This window comes from Cebidichthys violaceus, unplaced genomic scaffold (genome assembly GCF_023349555.1).
Source record: "Cebidichthys violaceus isolate CVI_PGR_0920_01 unplaced genomic scaffold, fCebVio1.0.p SCAF_5, whole genome shotgun sequence".
Taxonomy (NCBI): domain Eukaryota; kingdom Metazoa; phylum Chordata; class Actinopteri; order Perciformes; family Stichaeidae; genus Cebidichthys; species Cebidichthys violaceus.
Window position 1 is genome coordinate 15,923,692 of NW_027176705.1, and position 23,089 is coordinate 15,946,780.

Below are 23,089 nucleotides of genomic sequence, written 5' to 3' on the forward strand. Positions count from 1 at the left end.
TCACAGTACAGTATATGGTTGTATAGGTCTTTCATAAACTATGATCAATGAGACTATATATACTGCCCATGCTTGCCCAAACATATCCTCCATCTGTTTCACAAGGACTCACGATACTGTAGTAAGCTCCCTTTTAAAGATATCATTCTGTACATTTACACAGAGTACAACCTTTCAAGCCCAAGAAGTTGGCTCTTCATCATCGTCATCTTGCTGCCGTGTATATCCGCAGCGCATGCTTACTAATATTCAAAAGATGTGCCTCAGCCTGTTCTGTAAAAAATAAATGTATATGACTCTTGTGGCCCTTGATTCAAAGCACTTCACAGTTTTTGTTCAGACTTTTCTTGAGAATTTTCTTTAGAAAGCTGATTTTCTTTTTGTCATTTAAAGTGAATAAATCACAGCAATTCGCTATAATGGCTCCAGTGCTTGCTTCTTGACGTAAGCATTGTTTCCTGAGAGAAGATGTCACATCCAAATATAGATTTATTCCAACTTAAGTATGTTGTTATTCCCAAGCAGAAGTAGGATTGTTGGGATAAGAGCTGAGGTGAGAATCTTAAGTGCAACGTTCACAAAGACGAAGACATTAAGATGAAGTCTTAAGTGTTATCCATCGCTCTCTCTGCCCCTCCAGGAGTCACACTAAGAGCACGAGCCGTCGCTCCAACACCAAAGAATGTTCCAGCCTCCCTCGCCATGGCGACCTCCATCACCTCGGCAACAAGAGTTTCCTCAACGGTAACAAACCGGCTCCGTCCAGCTTAAGTCCGACGCTCCACCCCAAGGCCCAGTACATGTCCCAGACCCTCAATCGTTCTGCCTCATCCAACAAAGACCTGGCTAACAACAACCTGCCACACCTCCTCAGCCCCAAAGAAGCCAAAGGCAAGACAGAGTTTGATTTCAACTTAGGACCCGCCACAAAGCTGCCAGACCAGGGACATGGGGCCAAGTACGGCCACAGCAAACCCAGCTCTTCTCGCTCGCAGCAGCACCATCAGCAGCAACAGCAGCAGCAGCAGCAGCAGCAGCAGGTTGGCCGCCACACCTTCCTGGAAGGCAAAACTAACACTCTGCAGTCTGGAGCAGAGAAGCAACATGGCCGACACACCCACAGCATGGCCGACTCTGCCCACGGATCCATGTCCTCCTCTTCAAAGAGTTCAGCCTCTTACCTCAGCCTGTCCAAGAGCCACAGCGCGCTGAGTGATGCCAAATCCGTGGGGAACCTCAGCGACGGTCGACTCCACCCAGATGACCCCAACTCCAACACGACAGCAGGGATGGGCCCCGGGGCCCGCTTCTTCCCTGCCAGCTGTTTAGACCTCAACGCCCCCTCAGTTCCCCAGGGGCCGCCTGGCAGCCCCTCTGCTCGGCACAGTGATCGATCGGGGCACAGCCCCGCCTCTCGTAGCAGCGGCAATGTCCGCATGGAGAGCAGCACGCTGGACTCCTCATCCAGACACAAATCCAGACATAAACCTCTAGCACCAGGTAGGTTTGAGAGCCTAATTTGTATTCAAGAGTCAACTTTATTGTCCTGAATTAAATGTACCTTTGGCTTCAGGCTTCAACCAGCCTTTTTTATTAAATCTTGTTCAAGGTCTTTAAAACTATTTATATCCATCAAACAGCAGATCTCGACACCCACCCTCACCCAACATAAAACAGAAAAATTACAAAAACAGAAAGCCAGACAGTCGTCAAATTATTAATACATTACATTCATAATCCCTACAGAAAAAAGTATGATACTTTGAGTTGTTGGTTTTAAAGCCCATGTCTTTTTGCAGACCTCTTAAAATGGTCACCAGGTCTTGTTAAAGGTCTTTTCACCAGAGTCAGTTCAGAAGTATAAAGGCAGGCGAGTGAGAGAACCGTATCACAAGATAAGAGTTTTCTGTACATTGAAAAGTTTCAACAAGGAGTTCATGATACATAAAGTAAATTTCGTTTTCACAAATAAAATAAAAGGTTGTCAGCGTTATGACCGGTTCCCAGTGTATTATCTGTATTTGGAATAGTAATCATAAAGGCTGACATGGAATAAATGATAACTTTGACATGTGGTGCTTAAATTATGAGCTGGTTAATCGATAGTTTTGATAAATGATTAGTCATTTTAATAAATTCATCAGACAAATTGTCAAACTGGTTCCAGCTTCTCAAATGTTAAATTGTTTTGTCTCTGTCTCTGTAAATTAGATACTAAACATTTTTTACTTTTGCTTGAACAAAAGAAGATATTTGAATTTTGCTTTTCATACAGTTTATAACACAGTTTGAACGATCGATCAAACCAAATAACAGAATAATCAATGCAGAAAATAATGGTGACATGAAGCTCTAACGACGTTTATCTCTCCGCTCTGCTCCAGAGGAGGCCGGTGCTCCGGAGCTCTTAGACCCGGGAGGAGCAGGGATGCCCTCCACTCACACTCTGCCTTCCCCACATGAGTCTTATCATTACGGCCTGGGCTACACCTCCCCCTTCTCCTCTCAGCAACGGCCTCAACGCCACTCCATGTACGTGAGGAGGGAGCGCCACCGGCCGCACGGGATCGAGGGTGGGATGGTGGGCTTGCCTCCGCCGGGGCAGGCGATACCGACGCGCGCCAGCAGCCTGCAGCTCCTCTCCCCCCAACTGCAGCACCGGACCACCCTGACTGGACACTCAGTGAGCTCTTCCAGAGAAGACTGCACGGATGACATGACGAGGGTTAGTGGCAGACAGTCCTGTGAGTGTGGTGGGAGCTAAAGGAGACATTCATCCTAAAGTAACACCGTAAGAAAAATGATGTATTTTCTCAACAAAAAGACAAATGTAGACAACAAGTGATCTACCTGAGCTACCAGCTTAGTCGAAGCAGCTGGTCAGTATAGAGTGCAGGATCCTTTTTGGCCTTTTGTTGATGTTTAAAAAAGCTGATGTCTGACATTGAAAAACTCTGAAGTCACATCTTAATGACATCAAGTGTCAGTTATGATGGTTTTAGACTAAATACCTTTTTCTTTTCTTTTTTTAAACAGTCGTTTTTGGGCTAAAAATTGATAGATTTCCACCGGAATTACATATCTGTCATTGTAGAAAGGATTTAAACAATATTTAGACCTACATGTAAAGGAGGTCAATCAAAAGTAAAAAATAGGGGTTGAAGCTTTATTGGTAAAAAAAAGAAAAAAGAAAATTCAGTCTATTTCTGCCAAATTATTTCAAAGTAAAAAGAACATTTCCCTGGACTGGTGGGGTATTTGGACTTCATCATTGCCCATGGCTACAAATAGTTTTTTACATCTTTCCTTTTTACCGTGTCCATGGTAACAGCAACATCTGTGTGATTGTTGTAATAAAAGACAACGTCTAAAGAGCACTTGATGCTACTTGCTACTTGTAGCTATTATAAGTTAACCTTGTACAGGTAAAACATTATAAGTAATTATCATGTTTCCTATCTTCAAATTTAAATGATTATTCATTATAAATATATAACTTACTGGTTTAGTCGCACAGTAAAAAAACAGAGAGACAAACCATTACAATAAACATGCCAAGAGGCAATACATATGCAGTGTGGCCAGCAGAAGGGTGGCGCCAATTATTACGTATTTTCACTGTAACCTCACATTTGAACTACATTTCAAGCAGCCTCAAGAGACATAATGTAATGCTGCCACAAGAGATTTTAGGAAGTATTGGAAAACCTGTTGCTGCTCCACCATCACTGCGCTCCACCTGGAGTTAAAGCCCTTTACTAGGATTTGTTAAAAGGGAATCTGAGAAATGTTGGAAATTAAGCAAGTGAGAAAAAAATGTATTTTCTAATGCGTTAGTGTCTCAGGGTGAATCTTTCCTTTAACACATGTATTGAAAATGTGTGTGTATGTCACAAGTTGATGTGTGTGTGTGTGTGTGTGTGTGTGTGTGTGTGTGTGTGTGTGTGTGTGTGTGTGTGTGTGTGTGCAGGGACTGTCACTGTTTCACATTGTCATTGCCACTGCTTCATGCTGCTTTTTCAGTCTGCTTTGACCTGCGCCTGTCCGTCTTCTCAACAGAGTGAGCAGTCCCCTAAAGACATGAGCCACCCTTGTGCCCCCATCAAAGACTCTACGAGGGACAACACTGCTGCTTTTCATACACAGCGCTCTAAAAACGAGGTCCGACCCCCTGATTCCTCCAGCCAGTTCACCCAGCACAGACAGTAGCTCTTCTGACCGCTCGTTTCCATAGCTTTTTCTGTTTCTACTCAGGGCAACAGCTTCACCGCACGTTGTCGCTGGTATAAATGTAACCTCGCTGAAAAAGCTCTAAGATCGTCCCGATTGTCTTGTGAATGTGTTGGCTAGCGCTAAAAGATCAAGTGAGATTAAATGAGATTATCGATCACAAATATGAAGATGCTGAGCAACTTTGTATGGTCCTGTGTCCATGTGTGTACTTGTACGTTTGTGTGTCCGCATGACGTGTGCGTCTCTTAGGTCGGCATGTATCACGACCCTCATGTGGAGGATGGAGGTTCCTCCAAGGAGAACCGGATGATCTTCACCGAGTCCATGCCTCGGAGAGTAGGCAGCTTCTACCGAGGTAAGGGACAGACAGGAATCACTGAGAGACAAGCTGTGTGTCTTTGGCAACAGAAAAATGAATTACTTATTTATTAGTTTAGTTTATTTTAGTTTAGTTGATATGGACATCACATAGCTTTAGAACTGTAACATGCATTTTTGGACAAGGACCAGATGCACTTTGTATAGTGTTTGCAGCTAAACACTTATCTGCTACACCTGTACACAGCAGGCGATTTCAAAACGAGAAAGAAAATAACTAGATTAAAAAAGAAAAGAAATGCATCCAAAAATACGCCCATAAATACCACAAATCTATCCACAAAAATATACGCAAGATACAAAATCCAGGTGTGTCTGCAGGGGTATTAGGTGTAAAAACAATGCTGGTTTTCTTTAAGCCATAATTTAATACCTCTATTAAAAACATTAAAATTGTGTTGCATTTTCAGTTGATTTAGTGACAGTTCCGTTATTTTAGGGAAGGCTCTGAAAAGAATAGAATAAAATCTGGTGCAAAGAAACTTCCTCTACATGTTTGACTCTGGGGACAGAAAGCACACACTAAAAACCGTTTAGTCTTTAATAAAGAGAAAGGTGGAAAAAAAAACGAACTTTAATGGACCAAAATGAAATGTTTAAAGGAAAAGCCCAACTTTAACATACTTCAAAGTGTTAACGCTTGCATTTCTGGGCTTATTCATTTTATTTGGTGGTGTTTTTTTCCTATATGGATGACTTGTCGAATGACATGAAGTCACATCAAGGTTGATACAAAAGTTTGGGGTTTTTGACTGTTCAACACGTTTTACAATCATAGAATAACAACAACAAAAAATCATAATTAAAGAGGCGGACATGTAAACTTGGGCTTTAATAGACAAGGCAGACATGGTGGAGTTTGGCAAACGTAAGCTCAGCAAAATGAAACATTGTGGAATAACTCCCAGAACACATCAAACATCGTAGATGGCTAACATCAGAGACAGTAAGAATGTGCAGAGATACTCACATTTAAAAAATGTGTCTCTCCTCCTCGTGTCTCCTCAGTCCCCTCCCCGAGACCTGACAACTCCTCCTCTTTCCATGACGGTGTCGGTCAGGGTCGAGGGCCGGTCGTACCCGGTGTACCCGGAGACCCTGTCGCCATGGTCAACCACTCCAAACGCCAGACGGCTTTTGACTGGTGAGGATTTATAGTTTTGAGCTGGCATGGCATGTGACTGTGACTTCAATACAGTAGAAGCACATTCAAGGTTGTGTCGAGGAAACTGTGTCAACATTTATTGTTGTGAAAAAAAGGAACTGAGCTTCTACAATACAGCGTGCTTTGACCTCAGAGGTAGACATCACATATTTTCCTCACTGTCACATGAAGTCTGTCACAACACTAATTAAGATCCATCGTATTTTACAAGGTTATTATCACAGACTCTAAATGACTAAAATTAAATGATTAAAAACACGTAGTGAAATTGTCATTGAATTGGAAACAATATTTCCTCTCTTGTGTTGACAGTTGAAAAAGAAGCAATATTTACAGTATTTACTGTAAATATTGTCATGATGAACCATAAGAGCACACATCTAAATTAAGTGAACAAGAAACAAGATAATGATTTTTTACACAATCCACGATTTTCTTTAAAAACAAAAACAAAAACCCACATTGTGCTTTTTTTTAATTTTCTGTTTGTTGATTTTTCTTGGCTTAGAATTAATAATTACTGGTATTATTTTAGAACCAGTGTCTTTTCATACTGTATATTTATTTTATTACTTACATTATATATTCAGGTTGTGCCGTAGCATATGAGACATACCTGATAAGAAGTCAACATTTAATCCTGAGCTTGTCATTACAAACATGAACAATTTCTCCACATTTCGCTACGTAGGACCGCCGCAGAAGCAATGGTCATGAATCCTCCAGAGCCCGCCAAAGAGAAGGAAAAGCAAGGCTTCTTCAGAGCCATTAAAAAGAAAAAGAAGAAGACTCAGATAGTAAGACCATCGAAGTCATTTCTTTTGTTTCCCTTATTTATGAAGTTCATTGTAGTGTGCAGTAAACGCTTATCAGTAGAGAATTATTACCTGTAGCATTAGTGTTTATTTGTTCTTAAAAACTAACTTACTGTGTGAAGGAACACTGATATTAACCACCAAGAGTGTGAAAGAGTTTATTATTTTCACAGTTTCTGCCATCATTCCTGTTGGTAATAATAACATTAGACTCACCGAGTTAACTGCTAAAATCTGGGAACACGGCGGCATCGCTACAATGAGACGAAGTGCCAAGGAGCACGAGAAGTCAGACTATCAGATAACAATTCAGACAACAAACATGATGTGAAAACTTATTACCAAACTATAATCATTTATCTCAGCTTACAGACCAGCCTCCTACCTCAACATTGACCTGCTGCACTCAACAAAGTTGTTCACCTACACAAGTATGCCACTCAAACACAAAACAGTGGAAATGTTGCAGTAATCTATAGTCTATTAGTTAGGAAGGATGCTTTCCATTTTTGTGATATTTTGCCTTATTTTTAATATTTTTTTGTGTTTTCCGCAATTTTTTCTTTAATGTGGAAACAAAAAATTATAAAAACACACTTTTGATTATTGCCAACATGTCGGACACACTTTTTAGCTTTAGCTCCAAACATAGTGGTTTAGATAACCTGGCAGAATGTTTACAAGCTGTCTGATCATCTACTGATGTTGCAATGTCGATAACTTTGGGTAGCACAATGTTATTACAACGGACAGAAATGATGGCTAAAATAACCAAAACAATAAAACAGAATGATCCTTAAACGCTAGTCTGACCTTCCACCCTTTATTTACCTCCCTGTTTATCTTAATCAGACGTTCACTCACTTATTATTGATTCTTCTCTTTATATCTATTGCTCAGTGGTATTTTTCTGTAGATGGGTTAGCATTAGGTGCTGCATTGTTTTTCTGTTTGCCGCCAGAGATTTTGTGTTGAGAGTTGTGGCTGTGCGTCTTCTGCTCCACAGACGGACATGGAGGACGGGAGGAACCCCAGTATCAAGAAAAGCCTTTTCCCGCTCTTTAGCTCTAAGAATAGCTTAAAGCACAACTCAGCTGTCAAAGTCCTCCCCGTAGTCGCCTCGCCCATGGCGCAACACCAGCCTACCGCTCCCTACCCTGCCTCACCAGTAATCTAACCTCAACACTACGGCTGCATGTTACCGCGCACTGCCCTCATCAGAATCACCTGCTTTGAAATCTTCTCAAGAGGTTCACGATCGATTGACTGTGAAAAAGTCCAATTTAAGAAAGGATTTCAAATACATTTTGAGTCTTAATGGCGCACGGTGTCTGTGCATCCATCATGTCTTTTCTATAACGTTTGTCGAATGCGGTCACTTTGTATTCACGTTGCATTTGTGAGACAACACTCATCCGTTTCTAATATAACATTGTATGAGGGTCATGGACATGTTCAACACTCATGCATGCAGGAAGCAGTAGTTGGACATTTTGGGAAATGTGCTTTTTTCGTTTTTCTCTGCCGAGAGTTAGATGAGAAGGTCGATATACTACTCTCATATCTGTCCATGAAACATGAAGCAACGGACAGCGGCAGGTTAGCTTAGCTTAGCACAAAGACTGGAAACAGCAAGCCTGATTCTGTCCAAAAGCAACTAAATCTCACCTTATCATCCAACATATTGATAACTGAATAGTTGTTTAAGTCAATTATCAAGTAAAAAAAATCCAAATATTAAAACAATAAATTAAACAAATATTATATATCATATAATATGAAAATTAGCATTTCTTTGCTGTTTTATATTATTGTAATTTAATCTTTATTTTTTGTACTTTTTCTGATTTTTTTATAGATTAAACAATGAATTTATTCATAAACTAAAATGATAATGAAATTAATCATTAGTTGCATGAATCACTGCATATTATAGTTTGTGAAAACACACTTAGACACAAAACTTTCTGAGAACTGCATTTTTTTCTGTACGAAGTAATCCCTTATCACCATCACATCCTGCTTGGGTTTCGTCCGGTGCTGCCGGAGGTGCATGAAGAACCTCACCGTGATTTGAGTGACATGTGTTGTGTGATGAAGATGATGTGAGGTAACCTCTCCGCAGAGAGAGTAGCGTTTACAACAACGTTTTTTTATGTTTCTGAAATGTCAGGTTCCTGGTAACGGGCAAGAACACCTGTCCCTGCAGAGGAGCTCCAAGTCGTCCTCTCACCACGGCAGCCGGCGGAAAAACCGCGAACGATCCCGAGACAGAGACCGGGAGCGGGAGCAGAGCCGGGACCGAGACCGGGACAGAGAGCGAGAGAGAGAGAGAGAGAGGGAGAGAGAAAGAGAGAGAGAGAGGGAGAGAGAGAGGGACAGAGGGAGGGAGAGGGAGAGAGTGAATGACTGGCCTCCAGACAAACCAGTGGACTCGCACTCTCAGGTGTGTAGCCTAATGTTACATACTGGAGACACTAAAATGACCTCATCATATGACCAAAACAGACCCTTAGCATCAGTCATTAATACATCAATTATATGTAAATCATGTTATGTAAGTCACATCATTCTGTGGACATGATATATGAAATGTGAAAGACCTTTTTGTATTGTTTGTTATGGTTGTCAGGTCTTAACCAGACTGATTCAACCGAGTAAAATGAAATAAAATAGAATACAAATAAATAGTAATAATAAAGATGGAGGGTGGGATGTTTAGGCCTGTGTAAGTCCATCCACTCCTTATGGTCCCCAACTGGAATTCAACAGAGAGAATTGGCCTTGTAGAAACACCAAGACTTGTTCATTATGTACACTAGTCCTGCAACACTTAGACCTACATTTACTTTTAAGATGTAGGTCTTAACTAGGAAAGAATACAGACCAGGTGGATGGACTAACACACTAACTCATTCATCCGCTGTATCTCTTTCTCTCCTAACAGAGTCAACCCCTCAAGTCCCTCCGCAGGCTCCTTCACCTCTCCCCCTCCTCCTCAAACCAAGGACAGCCTCCTCCTCCTCCTCCAGACCTGCGCTTCCAAGTCCCCCTCCCCAACCCCCCTCAGCCATCCTCCAAAGTGGGCTACTCCGAGGGTCGAGGGCACGCCGAGAGCAGGGGCCACCCGGGGGTGAGCAGCTCCGCCCAGGCCAAGAGCCGCAAGGCCAGCTACCCCCTCCCCGGACAGATTGAGTCCAGCTGGCACGTGTCGGCCTTACAGCGGGCGGAGGGCGCTCAGTTCACCCCCGAGCAGCTGGGCATCAAACCGGGGCAGAACGGACCCACCTTTACCCGAGCCTCCCGCACCAGGATGCCAAACCTCAACGACCTGAAGGAGACTGCGCTGTAAGCCCCTCCCTCTCTCCCAAACCACGCCTCCTCCAACATGTCTCCATCCTGGAAGCATCTGCCAGACGTCACGGTACTGTAGTAAAAGTTTACACGAAAGCCTGTTTCACTGGATCGAGTCCTCGTCCAAGAAACGCAGTTGAGTGCTGACGCTCGTGTCTCTGACTACGAGAGGCCAAAGACCAGTAACAGTGTCATTTAGGGGATCAAAGACAGGAAAGGGGGATGCCAGTACTGTATCAGTTGTATGTTATTCTCTCTCTACTTAACAAGGTTAGAACATTAGAATAAGCTGGTCTTTCCTGTCAAGGAGACACTGCCCACATGGCCTCTTTGCTGCCATCTTCTGCTCACAGAACACTACAGCAAAGCAACACGTCAGACAGCCGCTGTCACACACCAGTGGCCAATGAACTCAAATGTTTTTCAAGCTCTGATATTTGATAAGAACAATAAAAAAAAAAAAAGATTTATATCAACATAATTTATTAAATATTTATTTGTATTAAATTCAAGGATATAAGCTATAAATGACACAGTATGTAGGCTATATGGGAATATTATAAGGTAATAGAATTAAATGTGTAATTGCAAGAGCTTTAGTTTTGACACAAAGAAATGCATAGATATTTATGTGTTGATAATACAATGTGTCAAAAGGAATATTTATTAATGGTGAATGTCCTTTTTTTGGTTCAATTTGATGTTATTAACAGATTCTCACGTTATATCATGTTATTTTTCACCTTTCTTTCTGTTTGTTTCATCAAAATGTAAAAAAGTATTGATGAATACTTGTTGCCCAAGGTGGGAAAAAAAAAAAAAAATCATGGACATTACTCACAAATCTACGCATCGCTCTCATGACATTCGTTTTGACGTTTTGTGACGGGCTATTTGTCAGCAGGGTTCGGTAGCAGAACAGCCAGAGTGAGACTGTTAGGCTCTGTGCTCTACACACAGGAACTGTCGGTTCACTTTATGTCCCACTCTCCATGTCCCCATTTCAAAATAAGCCCCATTTCTAGTCTCTCAGTTCATTCATCAGCCACAACAGCTTTCCAGCTTCGTGCTGGTTTTGTCTACAGCCTTAACAGCAAGTCACGGACATTAACTTTAGCGATGAAAAGTTGGCTTCTTAAATGGAGGTTTGGCTAACTCAAATACGACATCTAAGTGTGAAAGATACGAGGAGAGCGTTCAGCAAAAAAGGCATACCTCACCTGCAACCTTTAAGGTCTGAAATGTTGAGTCCGGTGGAATTTTTACGTTTTCTTTATGTGGACAAAATTCTCATGAAAAGACCAAGACCAACAATGAATGGTAGATTCTTATATTACATTACTTGTAGCCGTGACGATAAATAATGAAATCATTTCAGCAGTGATAACTTTCCAGTGTTGCAAAATCCCGTCTCAGAGTGTTATAAACTGTTGTGCAGTGTTTTGGCATCTAATACGCCTTTAAACGCATTAATCTCTTCCTCAAACTGGACTTCCTGCTTACCATTTAAAGTCTCACTGGTACCTGAAACAAAATGCCGCTACTATCGCAGCCCCTTTTGTTGTTGGTTTAGTGTTTTTCATGGGATTTTGTCGACAATAAGAAAGGAATGGAATAACACCAGATGTATCCTTCAGTGTGTGTGTTTACATTTTTCAGTGTGCATTCTAAAAGCTTGTGTTATCAAAGTTTTTGTAAATGCCTTTTGTACATCTGATATTGGTTTTCCTACTGTATTCGCATTACGACTTGTTTTTAATATTAATAGTCATGATCAGGGATGATTTTACTCCGTTAGGTTATTCATTAAAGCATTTACTTGTTGTCTACTGACCTGTGGATGATGAAACAATATACAGAACAAAACACTATTAGTGGCCTAGGCAAAAAAAAATACTGCATTGTTTTCCTTTTATTCTTACCTTCATCCTTTGTTCCTTCCTCTTCCTCTGTGGTCTTAAAGTGAAGAAGAAAACATTGTATATGTATCACAGAAGGAGGGAACAATTTAAAACATCTGTGGACTAAAGAGAGAGTTTTGGAGGATTTTAATGTTTTGTTTCTAAACGGTGGAATGGATGACAATACACGAGCAAAAAAAAAGACAACAAAAAAAAGGAATGATCCAATTGACTACATGGCTGAAATTGAAAGCAATAACCTTCAGAAAGAGACTCAGACTGATGCAGATTGTATTGGCCAAATCAGTGGCTAGTTAAATTGGAGCCAAATATAGTGCAGAGAAGGATTTCCATTAGGAGACTGAGGAGGAGGTGATTAGAGTGTCCACATGGAATATCACATACAAATCGCTCTGCAATACATTTTTTTTTTTTTTTTCAATTTGTCCTTGAACATGACTCGGGGCAGGAAAAACTGCCCGGTGTCGTGTATTATTGAAAACCCTGATTGCTAATGATTGTAAATGACTGCTGACGTGGGTTTGTCTATTTCATTAATGGGACAGAGTGACAACAAAGCTTGCCTTGCCAGTGACCCGAAGCCTTATATTAGCTTACTGACTCAACACTTCAGATGGAAATGGAGGCTTCACACCCCCCCCCCCCCCCCCCCCCCCAAGTCACATACGCTGACAACTGAGATGATGAGAAGAATTTCTGTTCACTAATATGAATGTGTTTCCTAAAACATCAGTTCTTTTTTTTCCTTTTTCATTAAGCTGTTTCCCACTTCTTACAGGGTGTAAATAGAAATAATAGAGTGTATCTATACTGACCATTCTACTTTAAAAATGATAGGGTCTCATAATAAAAGCCAACTGTACATTTTTGAACGGCTCATATGCTGGTTTTGTCGCACAGACAGACACATCATGAGAATAGAGTATTAATTAGTATCAATTTAATCAGGGAAATGGTTTAAAGATACAATAAAGAACACATCTTCAGAGTAAATAAGACGCTGCAGTGTATTCCCAAAGTATCATGAGAAACTGAATTGAAATGTTTACAGACAGAAATCAGGAGTTAACCACAATACAAAACCCACATCAGAACAGCAGTGGATTTTCCATCCCTCGACCATAGCAGAGTGATGTCTGTAAAAATGTGAGTTTTTACAAACAGGTAAGAGAAGAAAGGAAGTGAAATCACAGTCATATTTAAAGAAAAAGTCTGGCATTATTCCACATTTTTCTTATTATCAATAAATCCCATTAAAGTACCAAAGTTAACGTGTTAGTCCTTTCCTCAAGACTTTCTTGCTTCTTTATTCGGTCTGTGGCACTGTGGCAAACCATCAAGTCACAATCATAGATTTCCAAAAACAGCTGGGCACTGTATAGTTTTTAGAAAACTTTAGTCACACAGGAGTGACCAGTGCACAGTGAGTATTTACAGCAGCAGGACGGTGTATGTTATTGACTCAAAACAAACGACAGTGCCCATGTTCTTTGTAATGAAGGCACATGTCGCATGTATGCAACAATGTGGCTCATCAATGTGTTTCTAATAGCTTTTGGGGAATAATAAAAATAAATATGTTAAAAATAATATATATGGCTTTGGTTACACAACCAATACTTGTTGTTAGGATGAACTCATTGTTGGTTTTGGTCTTTTTGTGGGGATTGTTGACGGTAAGAAACATGTAGACTATCACAAGCCTCATCCTTTAGGGGAAATAAGGAGGAGAGGTCCCTGTTTATTGTTAAATATCAGGAGAAGCAGACAGAATTTCACAGGAGGACACAAATGTTTTGGAAGAGCTTGTCTCAGACCGTTGGATACAACCTCCATGGCAACGCCGCCTCTCCCTCTCCATGCCTAATTATTGCTTTGAATTTATGCCATTTCATTGCAAAAATCCATTGGCACAATCTATTGAGAACTCACCAAATTAAAAGCCCCCATGTATGAGACTGATTGAACACAGACAATTGAGAGAGGAGTGAAGAAAAGCTCGTTGAGCATATCGAACAAACATTTAAATCAGATCACATCAGTGCAAAACTGTTCCGTGTGAGTCCTCACTTTGTGGTTTTATACATGTAGCTGGAAGGGGACAAATCTGTGGATATAATAAGAGACCACACAATCGGACGATGGGGCGATTTAGGTATAGATGAAGATTTGGGGGGAAAAGCCTTGGCGGGGAGGAGAGTTTCAGTTGCATTTGTTCATGCAGAGCAACAGCTCCATGCGCAGAGCGATGCGTGTGTGCCATCCGAGGGGGAGAATGCGGATGTAGCGCGCCACGATGGGCGGCCGCAGCAGGTTCTGCACGGACGAGGAGCGGTCAGAATTTCCGTAAAACACCTGAGAGAGAGGGAGAGGGTGAAAGGTCAGGATGGATTCATTTAGACAGACACTAATGCAGGCTAATTATAGTGCTATTTACATTAAAGTTACTATTCAGGATTTCAATAATGATTATAATGTAAGGCTGCAGCAAATATTTATTGATTCATCAATTACTTAGATTAAATTGCTTAGTTTGTCAGAGCAACAGGCCAAAACCCAACAAGTTTTCATTCCCAATGATGTAAATAAAAGAGAAGCAGTTTATTCTCACTTTTGAGAAGCTGGAACCAGCAAATGTTTGGCCTTTTTTCTTGATTAATGACAATGTTTCTGATTGTTGTTCAGTAACACATATTCAAAACATATTCAAAATTTGAAAAGTCTATTATAATAGCAATATATTTATTTCTTAACTGTTCAAGCCATTCACATTTTGTTTGTGCCACGTATACTCCACAGTGTTTTGACTGGGTTCAACTGACCCTGTTGTTTCCAGTCTGGTCTTTGTAATAGATCCAGTTGAGTTTTTCGTCGGTGCGGTACTGAACGCTGTACTTGGTGATCCACTCCTCAGCGTCACAGCGGCCCTGAGTGAGGATCCCCGACACCACCATCACCTCCCTCAGGTCAATCTGCACCCACTGATTGCTGTCTTGGAACTTAGACAGCCAGGCACAGCTGGAGGAGAAACACAAACACTGGACGTAATGCAGCAGTTTTGGCTGCTTTACAACACGTGCACACATGGTTCAGTTTGACTTGCTGATATTCTCTTAAAGCAGGTAATATAGATGTGTGTAAAGGTGCAGAACTAGAGCTGTTTAGATTCCCTTTCTTCCAGCAGACATTCTGACTTTGCGTAGTAGAGAAAGCACATTAACTACAGCTCCCATTCAGGTGTCCCACTAAGTCATGTCAGTGTGATGGAAGTGTTGTCATATATAATTACCGTGTCATTTTTAAATAAATAGGGTCAAAGTATTTTGTAACAAATACAATTTAAAGAAATTGGACTCAAACAATATAGTGCAGAGGCTTTAATTCTTACCATTATTATCTATTTTTTCCTCCTTTTGTACAAAAATATACTGAGTTGAAGTTTCTCTTCATGCATTTCTTTTCTTAAAGAGCAACTTAACACCAGGCTAAAAAAAAAGAAGTGTTTTGCTGCCTTCTCTGGTTGAGAAGTACTCGGTTACACCTGTAACCACGCCCAGTAGTGATGTCATGTGGTCTTGAGGTACACCTGTACATCGCTCCCTGGCAGGTCAGAAGCCAAGCAGAAGAACCACAGGAGGTCAGCAAACACTCGGTTTCCAGGGATTATTAAAATAGCTAATATGCGCTAACATGTTGTCAACTTTCTAAAATCTGAGCATATATTATTTTTTATAAATATTTGTCTTTATACTGTATATATATATATATATATATATATATATATATATATATATATATATATATATATGTATATATATATATGTATATACATATATATATATATATATATATATATATATATATGTATATATATATGTATATACATGTTATCAATAGGACCTTTAATATTCAAGGGGAAAAACAGAAAGCCTTCAACACTTTGCATAACAGCTCCTCAGAGTCACCAGTTCATTGAGCATATATATTCTTGCACTGCCCACCTTATTTATATCATAATGTTTTTAAGCAAGAGCATATTGGCATGTCAACCTTTGATCTTAAATAATGAGAGATGGCTTTTATTCTCTCTCTTTGACTGCATATTTTATAACACTGTTCCTAACAGATGGCAAGTGCCCGACATTTGTTTATTAGGGTTAGAACAGTCGACCATCTCTGCCAGGAACATTTTTGTGAGTTCAAATTCAAACAAATATAGCTTTTGGCAATCTCAGCATTCCCTGATGGAGATTAAAAATACATGCAGCTCTATAACCGTGCACTTTTTGTTTACGATTTGTTTTTTTGTGGAGAGAAAAGTTTACACTTTGGCGTGTACCCACCCGAAGCCCTGAGTGTTGAGCCGGGCCTTGCTCGGGAGCCACGAGGAGAACCAGCCGGTGTACTGGTCCTGGTTGGAGCAGGTGATCTGGTCTGGACTCACTGATCCGGCCTCGAAGCCTAGAGGCTTGTGGTACGGACACTCTGCAGGAGGATCAGAGACAAAGTTACAAAACAGAGGTCTTACTTTAATCTTAAGATGGGGTGACCGTGGCGATGGGGTGACCGTGGCTAAGTGGAGAGCAGGGCCACCTTTCAATCAGAGGGTCGGCGGTTCAATCCCCAGCTCCTGCTCTACTAGTCTCATGCCAATGTGTCCTTGAGCAAGACACTTAACCCCAAAATGTCTCCCGTAGCTGCGCCTACGGTGTGTAGATAGATACTGAATTGTAAGTCGCTTTGGATAAAAGCGTCTGCTAAATGACTGTAATGTAATCTATTTTGTATTTCAGTTGAAGACATTTCAAGGTCACCATCCCGTTAGAAGGAGAACGCAAACATGTCTGCCAACAGCTAAGCAGTAAAACACGGAGATGTGAGCAGCAAATGATCATCACTATAAGCCTCTCTAGGTGCTTATTTCTCCATCCCTCCATCCTCACCCCTGCCCACTCCCATCCTCACACCCTCCCGCTTCCAGACCCAGTGTGACCCATATCCCATCCTAAAAGCCTGCAATTTAATTCTCCACAGTGAGAGATCAGCGATGTCCATTAGGGCGGCAGGCGGACAGATGGCCATGTTCTACCCTCGACAGCTTTAGCGCCGTGTTGCTCCCATGTTTTGATCTGTCAATCTGCCGTATCACTTCCACTAAAAACACACCAGAGCAAGTCCTTTGTTGACTTAGTCCATACACATTATAAATGCATGAATGGGGGAGATGAGGGAGCTGCACATGAGTGAGTTTTTTTTTCTCCCTAAAGTTTCAGAAATAACATCAGCTGTGTGATACACGGAGCTGCGCTTTTGTTTACTACTGGCTTAAGCCTATCTGGCACAGGGTCACATCCTATCTAATCCCCAGTATTACAACGCATACAGCAGCAGCAGCAGCAGCAGCGCCTGTGTGAGTCAGGAGATAAGTGTTTACATAACAGTAATGCGGGTGACTCCAGTCGGCCCTAATGTATTTCAAGAGTGGAATAAAACATATTCAGATGCCTGAATTAATGGGAAAACCGAGTGGTGCCGCACGATGGATTGAGGTGGAATAAAGTCGGAGGCCGTGCAGGAAAAGTCTGTCTCACTCATCATTTATCATCACCGGGTCCGTGTGGTGGTAATTGCCGGTTTCTGTGATTGTGCGATCGGCAGAGTCTATTATGAGCATCACGATCTGAGATAATGAATATCTGCTGAACTTCTTTCTCCTCTCCGTCCCCGGTTGCCATGTGAATCGTGGCTCAGTTGACACACATTGACTAACTGAGGGAAACCCGTTCACTGCACATCAGCTCTGCCTTTCTCTTCTCGTCGAGCCTGACGTGATTCAAGTCTGATCTTTATATCTCAGGCCTTAGGAGGATGCCATCAGGGATTTCTGTTTGTGTTTGTTTTTTTGCTTAGCGGGATATCTCAAAAACAAGTTTGCAGATTTCACAGAGATTTGGTGGAATGTTAAACCCCAGATTTCCATCTGCTGATGAATATGATGTGAACAGCTACTAATGGATCATTTTGTCAACGGCTGTTTCCAAGCTCAAGAACCAATGAAAAAAAACAATCTACCAAATATTGTGTGTATTTTGATGCAGACCACATTTTCATCATCTTCTCTAATGATGTCCAGTGGAGCATGTCCACCCCTGTGGCGTCAAATCTGGAGTCTAATGCACTCATGCATGTGCACATGCACATATGGAGATTCTCCTACTCTCTCTCTCTATCGCACACATTACATCTCTCCATCCATCTGCATTGTAGATGATCTGGGATTAATCGATTAGTTGATCTACAGGAATTTAACCAGCAGCTGTGTTGATAGTCTATTATTGGCTTTATTCGAATATGTGCAGTTTAACTATGTTTTATATTCTGGTAAATTGACTTTCTTTAGATTTCATAACCCAAACAAAAATATTGATTCACAGAGAAATAAAAGAAAATCGTCAGTTGCAGACCTATTGTATTGTACACTAGATTTCCAGCAGGATAAAAAGTCAGAGATATGTATGATTCTTGTCCTCGTCTACTCTGTGTCAGCTTTGTATGTTCATCATCTGAATCGAGCACTGACATCACACTTGAGTCCTTGTTACAAGTACTATTATTAGTTTAATGATTCAATTTCATCATCTAATCAACAAAAGTCACTTAATTAGTAGATCAATGAGCGACCTTATTAGAAATGAGAAAATCTGTGCTCGGTGTGCAGTAAAGTGCACATGTGATATGAAATTCATCAGGAATGGTGAAAACAAAATGAACGGGTATATTTCTACGACAGTTACAGGCTGCATTACAAAAAGAAACAGTGTTTCTTCGGAGAGAGCACAATATTGATGGTTCTGACCTGGCATGCAGTCCACCCCTCGCACCATGGAAGAGCCGGTCCCAATGGAGGAAAACTCAGTCGGGGACTCACCCCCTTCACAATCACATTTGCAAGACCTGCTGGTCCACGCCTCAGACACCCCCGCCTTGTACAAACACACACAAACAACATTTAACAGAAGCAATCCAAAGTAGTGTCATAATAAATACCACTATCTTAAAATACAGCTTGTTTGCAAAAAATAATGTAAAAAGAATAATTTGAATGGATGAGTGAAAGGACAATGATGCAGCAAAGAGACTGAACCTTATAATGTGTCATCTCAGTAAATTTCCAGTGATTTAAAAAAATAAAAATCAATTGATCAAAGTCAAGAGAGGTTGCTAAATTGGGATGCCTCTGGTGTGGCCGATCTAAAAGTGTTTAAAAAACAACATTTTTTTGCAAACACTGCTGATTTTAACACTCTCTAGATGTTCTGTCATCTCTGACATTAATCTGATCTTTTTTCGTACCTCCTGAGCGTGAATGCTGATGAACACTGTTCAGGCAGATGGACAGAAAGAAGAAGAAAAAAAGACTGTTAGGACACAGTAGTCACCCATTCTAGCAAACAAAATCTGTGCATCAGTCTGTCAATTTAACCACATAGGCAAATAAACACAACACAGACACAGAGAATCAAGTATAGTGTCACCAAGGAAAACCTGCATGATAATCTACAGGATTATTGAGGAAATCTCATGTATTTTTCAAAGTCTCAGTTAGGAAGTAGTTTGTCCTTTGACATCTGCGTTTCAGGGGTTTTCTTCAGCGTATTGTCCAGTTTGAGGTGATTTAACTCCTTCAAAGAGTTCTGATGTTACAATTCTAAATCACAGAGATCATGGGTTCACAACTCAACAGCAGCACAAGCTGAAAAAGAACGAAGTCGTACCGTTAGCGCCCAGAAGCAGGGCCAGCAGGAAATGATGCACGTAGAGAGCCATCTTCCAACCTGCTCCGAACCAGAGGACACCGACTGTAGACTGAGCAGCCGAGCCACCAGCAGTGATAGAGAGGCTGGATTACAATAATCCACGGGACACTAATGGCCTTACCTAATGCCTTATCTGACAAAGCCCCTCCTACAGCTGTTCACCCACCACCATAAACGACCACCATACATTCTAGAAATTACTGCACAGCCACAGAGGTCAAGTCAAAAATCCTGTAGCAAAAAACAAAAGCCAGTGAGGTCAATGTGAGAGATTTGGGTTGTGTGTGTGTGTGTGTGTGTGTGTGTATGTGTGTGTGTGTGTGTGTGTGTGTGTGTGTGTGTGTGTGTGTGTGTGTGTGTGTGTGTGTGTGTGTGTGTGTGTGTGTGTGCTGGAGGGTGGTGATGGCTTATGCTGGGCCTTGTGATCCATATAATTGACCAGAAGGTCGACTTGTATGTCCTTGTATGTTTGCTGCACTTTGCATTTGCATTATCACATTAATTATAATATTTAAGAAAGAAATTAAGAAAGAAAGTACAATAATTTTATTTTATTAAATGTATATCATTTTCATTTATTTAATAATAATTATACAATTAGAGCCCAACTGATAAGGCAGCTGATATTAGCTTTCCCATATATAGTGTTATATGTTGGCCAATACTGTGTATAGTAACAAGAAGGTTCTGCTAAAGATACAGAATGTTTGGGATGATTTAGAAATACTGACAAGTTCATTTTTTAACTGTAAGAGTCCCACTCAGAACATATTGCCAAATTAAAAAAAATTCCAAAATGCCTGTTTATGTTATTTGTTTATGTAAAAAAAAAGATCATATCAGCTGATATTATTATCAGATTATTTTGTACTCATTATCAAACTCATTACTGTTGAAAAACAATTGGAGAAAGAAAGAATTTAATTATTGGATAGTCAAATGAATATTAGACACCATTAAAACAAACAAAAAAGTTTACCCAAGAATAAAATCTGCAAATATTTCAAAATCCCATCTTAAATCTACAAACTTACAGCTGAAAGTTTGTAATTATACTGTGAAATGAGAGAAAAATAAAAAAAATAAATGAACAATTTGGCTTCTCTATGACCAGTGGGGTCATAAAAATTGTGATATGTAATGAGGGAAAAGCCTAAATGTGGAGGTTTTTCACTTCAGAATAACAAAATAAATGTATTTACAAGATGCAATCACAATTAGGATTGAACATATTCTATCATCTCAACAATAAGACCACACACAGCATTCAAAAGTTGTAAACAATATTATCTTATGTTAAAAAGCCTTTTCTATCCTCAGGTAAAGACGTCTCAACTCTCACTGAGGGTTTCACAGCCTGCTAGGTGAACGTAATTAAGCCTAATTAAGCAAAGCTGTCTTCAATTTGTGTTCATTAAAACATCCTTTTCAGTCCTCACACACTCTCTTCTGTCATGCCCTCATTCCTGGTGGCTCTTTGAAAAAAAAAAAAAAAAAGCTGCTGTAAATATTATCAGTTGATTTCTTTTTGCGAGTGTTAAGGCTGAAAAGGCAAAATGAAGGCTCCTGTCCGAACAACGCGCAGGATTCCTCCACAAACAAAGAAAAGGAATCGAGGTCACTCGGCTCTCATCTACAGAGCTCATAAAGAGGTAAGAACTGCAGCACATGCATGGACGTGTGGGGCTTAAAAATCGATGATTATGAATATTACAGAAATTTAAAAAAAATGCTGTCTAAGGACTATGCAGGGTTCAGTAAGTAAGTGCAACTCGCCTGAGACTTTCATCTCTTCTGCAGGCCAGTCCGTCTGGGATGAGGACTCCAGACTTCTTGGCCAGTCGGCTCACTTTTCCCAAACCAGTCGTGCTCAGACTGGTGAGCTCAGAGGCTTCCCGGCTGTCCAAATCCAACAGACTAAAAGTGATCACTCTGCGGGAGATCAGTGCTGCTGTCACACTCGTGCAACAGAGGATTCATACGAGAGCTGCTGCATGAAGAGTTGGAAAATGTCAATATTTTATTAACTTTTGTCATTAAATCATTTTATTTTTTTTAATCTGTTGCCTTCTATGCAAGTATTGCATGCTGATGCCATAATTGGTATGTAAAATTACATTTAGTACTCGCCACAAGCAGTAAGTTACAGGTGATGATTTATAGAAGATTATTAATGACAAACTGGTTGTTCAATTGAGCTTCAACATTTAACTGGGTGTAGCGATGCGTTCTCTCAGACGTTTTGGCTGCAAATTCCTAATTTCTGGAATATTGTTCTTGGTTGCATTTTTGGCTCACATAGTTCATTCTATGGCTATGTTCAGTCTTTAAGTAGAAGGTGAACTTTCACCTTCAGGTCAGATCCAGTAGGCTAAATATCTACTCTGCAATCAAAACATACAACTGCAGAAAATGTTAAACTAAACAAGTAGGTTTGTTGACTGAAGAGATTTCTGACAAAGTCCTGAAGGCCAACTTCTCAAAGTGCCTTAAACCTGCATTCCTTCTAATGGCCATCAGGGGGTGACTCTGGTTGCAGAAAGTCTGGTTGCATGTAAGTTATGCAGAATATCACTCCTCCAGTAAAAACGAGTTCATGGTCTCAATTGCTAGTTTAAAGCCTTAAATACAGAATGATGTTCATACAGAAGTGTCCCCATTAGAGTAAAATGGAGCAGGTTGTTTTCACAACTCCAAAAAATAGTTGATATCTTAAACCTCATTAGTCCAAACCGCTGTGCATGATGATGCTTGTGGTCAGCTTCCCATTGGATATTGAGCCAACAAAGCATTTGAACAGACTCGGTTGGTAGAAGCTGTTCTGGATAAGATACTTAAAACAGTGGAATGGAGCTTATTAAAGAAATTATGGGGAACAAGAGCGTTTTGATGCAATTTTACAGCTTATTTATGTATTTTCTCTAAACCCACTTGACCACAAATGAGTGTGTTTGAATAGCAAGCCACGAATGATCCAGTCTAGCTAATGTCAATGATTGTTGAAATGGCTTCAAACGGTAGTACACAAACCAATGGGGGGTGTCACGGTGACTACTTCCACTTATACAGTCTAATATGGGTTTAACATGAGCAAAGTATGTCCTAACTTGCTGTCAACTAGTTTTGTTAAACTGTCCCTCTCGAACTCTAGTTTAATATGTCTGGTTCTCCAAAAGTAGTGTACATTTATGAATTCATGCTGAGGCTACTTTAATGACCTTGCCCACACATTGGTGGATGTTGACTGAAACTGAGAGCACATCCATTGCGGCTCTCAACATGGCGACGGGTGGCTCGCAGCTAACGATGCTAACAGTGCAAACAATGATAACAGTGCTGGCACATGCTAACAGTGTTTACCGGAGGGTGGACGTTAGGAAATACTGCTAGCAGGGCACGCTCACA

At 40.6% G+C, this 23,089-nt stretch overlaps 2 protein-coding genes across 5 annotated transcripts in view; one reads left to right on the top strand and one right to left on the bottom strand.

Moving 5' to 3' along the window:
- cdkl5 (cyclin dependent kinase like 5) overlaps nt 1–11,774 on the top strand; it is a 31,490-nt gene extending 19,716 nt beyond the window's left edge. For 2 of the 4 annotated variants that reach the window (XM_068730300.1, XM_068730299.1), the window contains exons 13-21: nt 641–1,500; nt 2,385–2,725; nt 4,060–4,161; nt 4,483–4,588; nt 5,620–5,755; nt 6,468–6,573; nt 7,598–7,759; nt 8,765–9,037; nt 9,539–11,774. In XM_068730300.1, coding sequence (XP_068586401.1) covers nt 641–1,500; nt 2,385–2,725; nt 4,060–4,161; nt 4,483–4,588; nt 5,620–5,755; nt 6,468–6,573; nt 7,598–7,759; nt 8,765–9,037; nt 9,539–9,943 — 2,491 coding nt within the window. In that variant the 3' untranslated portion in view covers nt 9,944–11,774. The remainder of the gene's footprint in view (nt 1–640; nt 1,501–2,384; nt 2,726–4,059; nt 4,162–4,482; nt 4,589–5,619; nt 5,756–6,467; nt 6,574–7,597; nt 7,760–8,764; nt 9,038–9,538) is intronic. The other 2 variants (XM_068730302.1, XM_068730301.1) reach the window with 2 other exon arrangements.
- A 1,045-nt stretch (nt 11,775–12,819) lies between these two features.
- rs1a (retinoschisin 1a) lies at nt 12,820–20,601 on the bottom strand. Its single transcript, XM_068730303.1, has 6 exons — nt 19,643–20,601; nt 19,221–19,246; nt 18,724–18,850; nt 16,211–16,352; nt 14,690–14,885; nt 12,820–14,222 (listed from the first exon to the last, which is right to left on the bottom strand). Exons 1-6 carry the CDS (start codon nt 19,692–19,694, stop codon nt 14,070–14,072), a joined length of 696 nt encoding a protein of 231 aa, XP_068586404.1. The 5' UTR covers nt 19,695–20,601; the 3' UTR covers nt 12,820–14,069.
- Nucleotides 20,602–23,089: the final 2,488 nt, after the last annotated feature.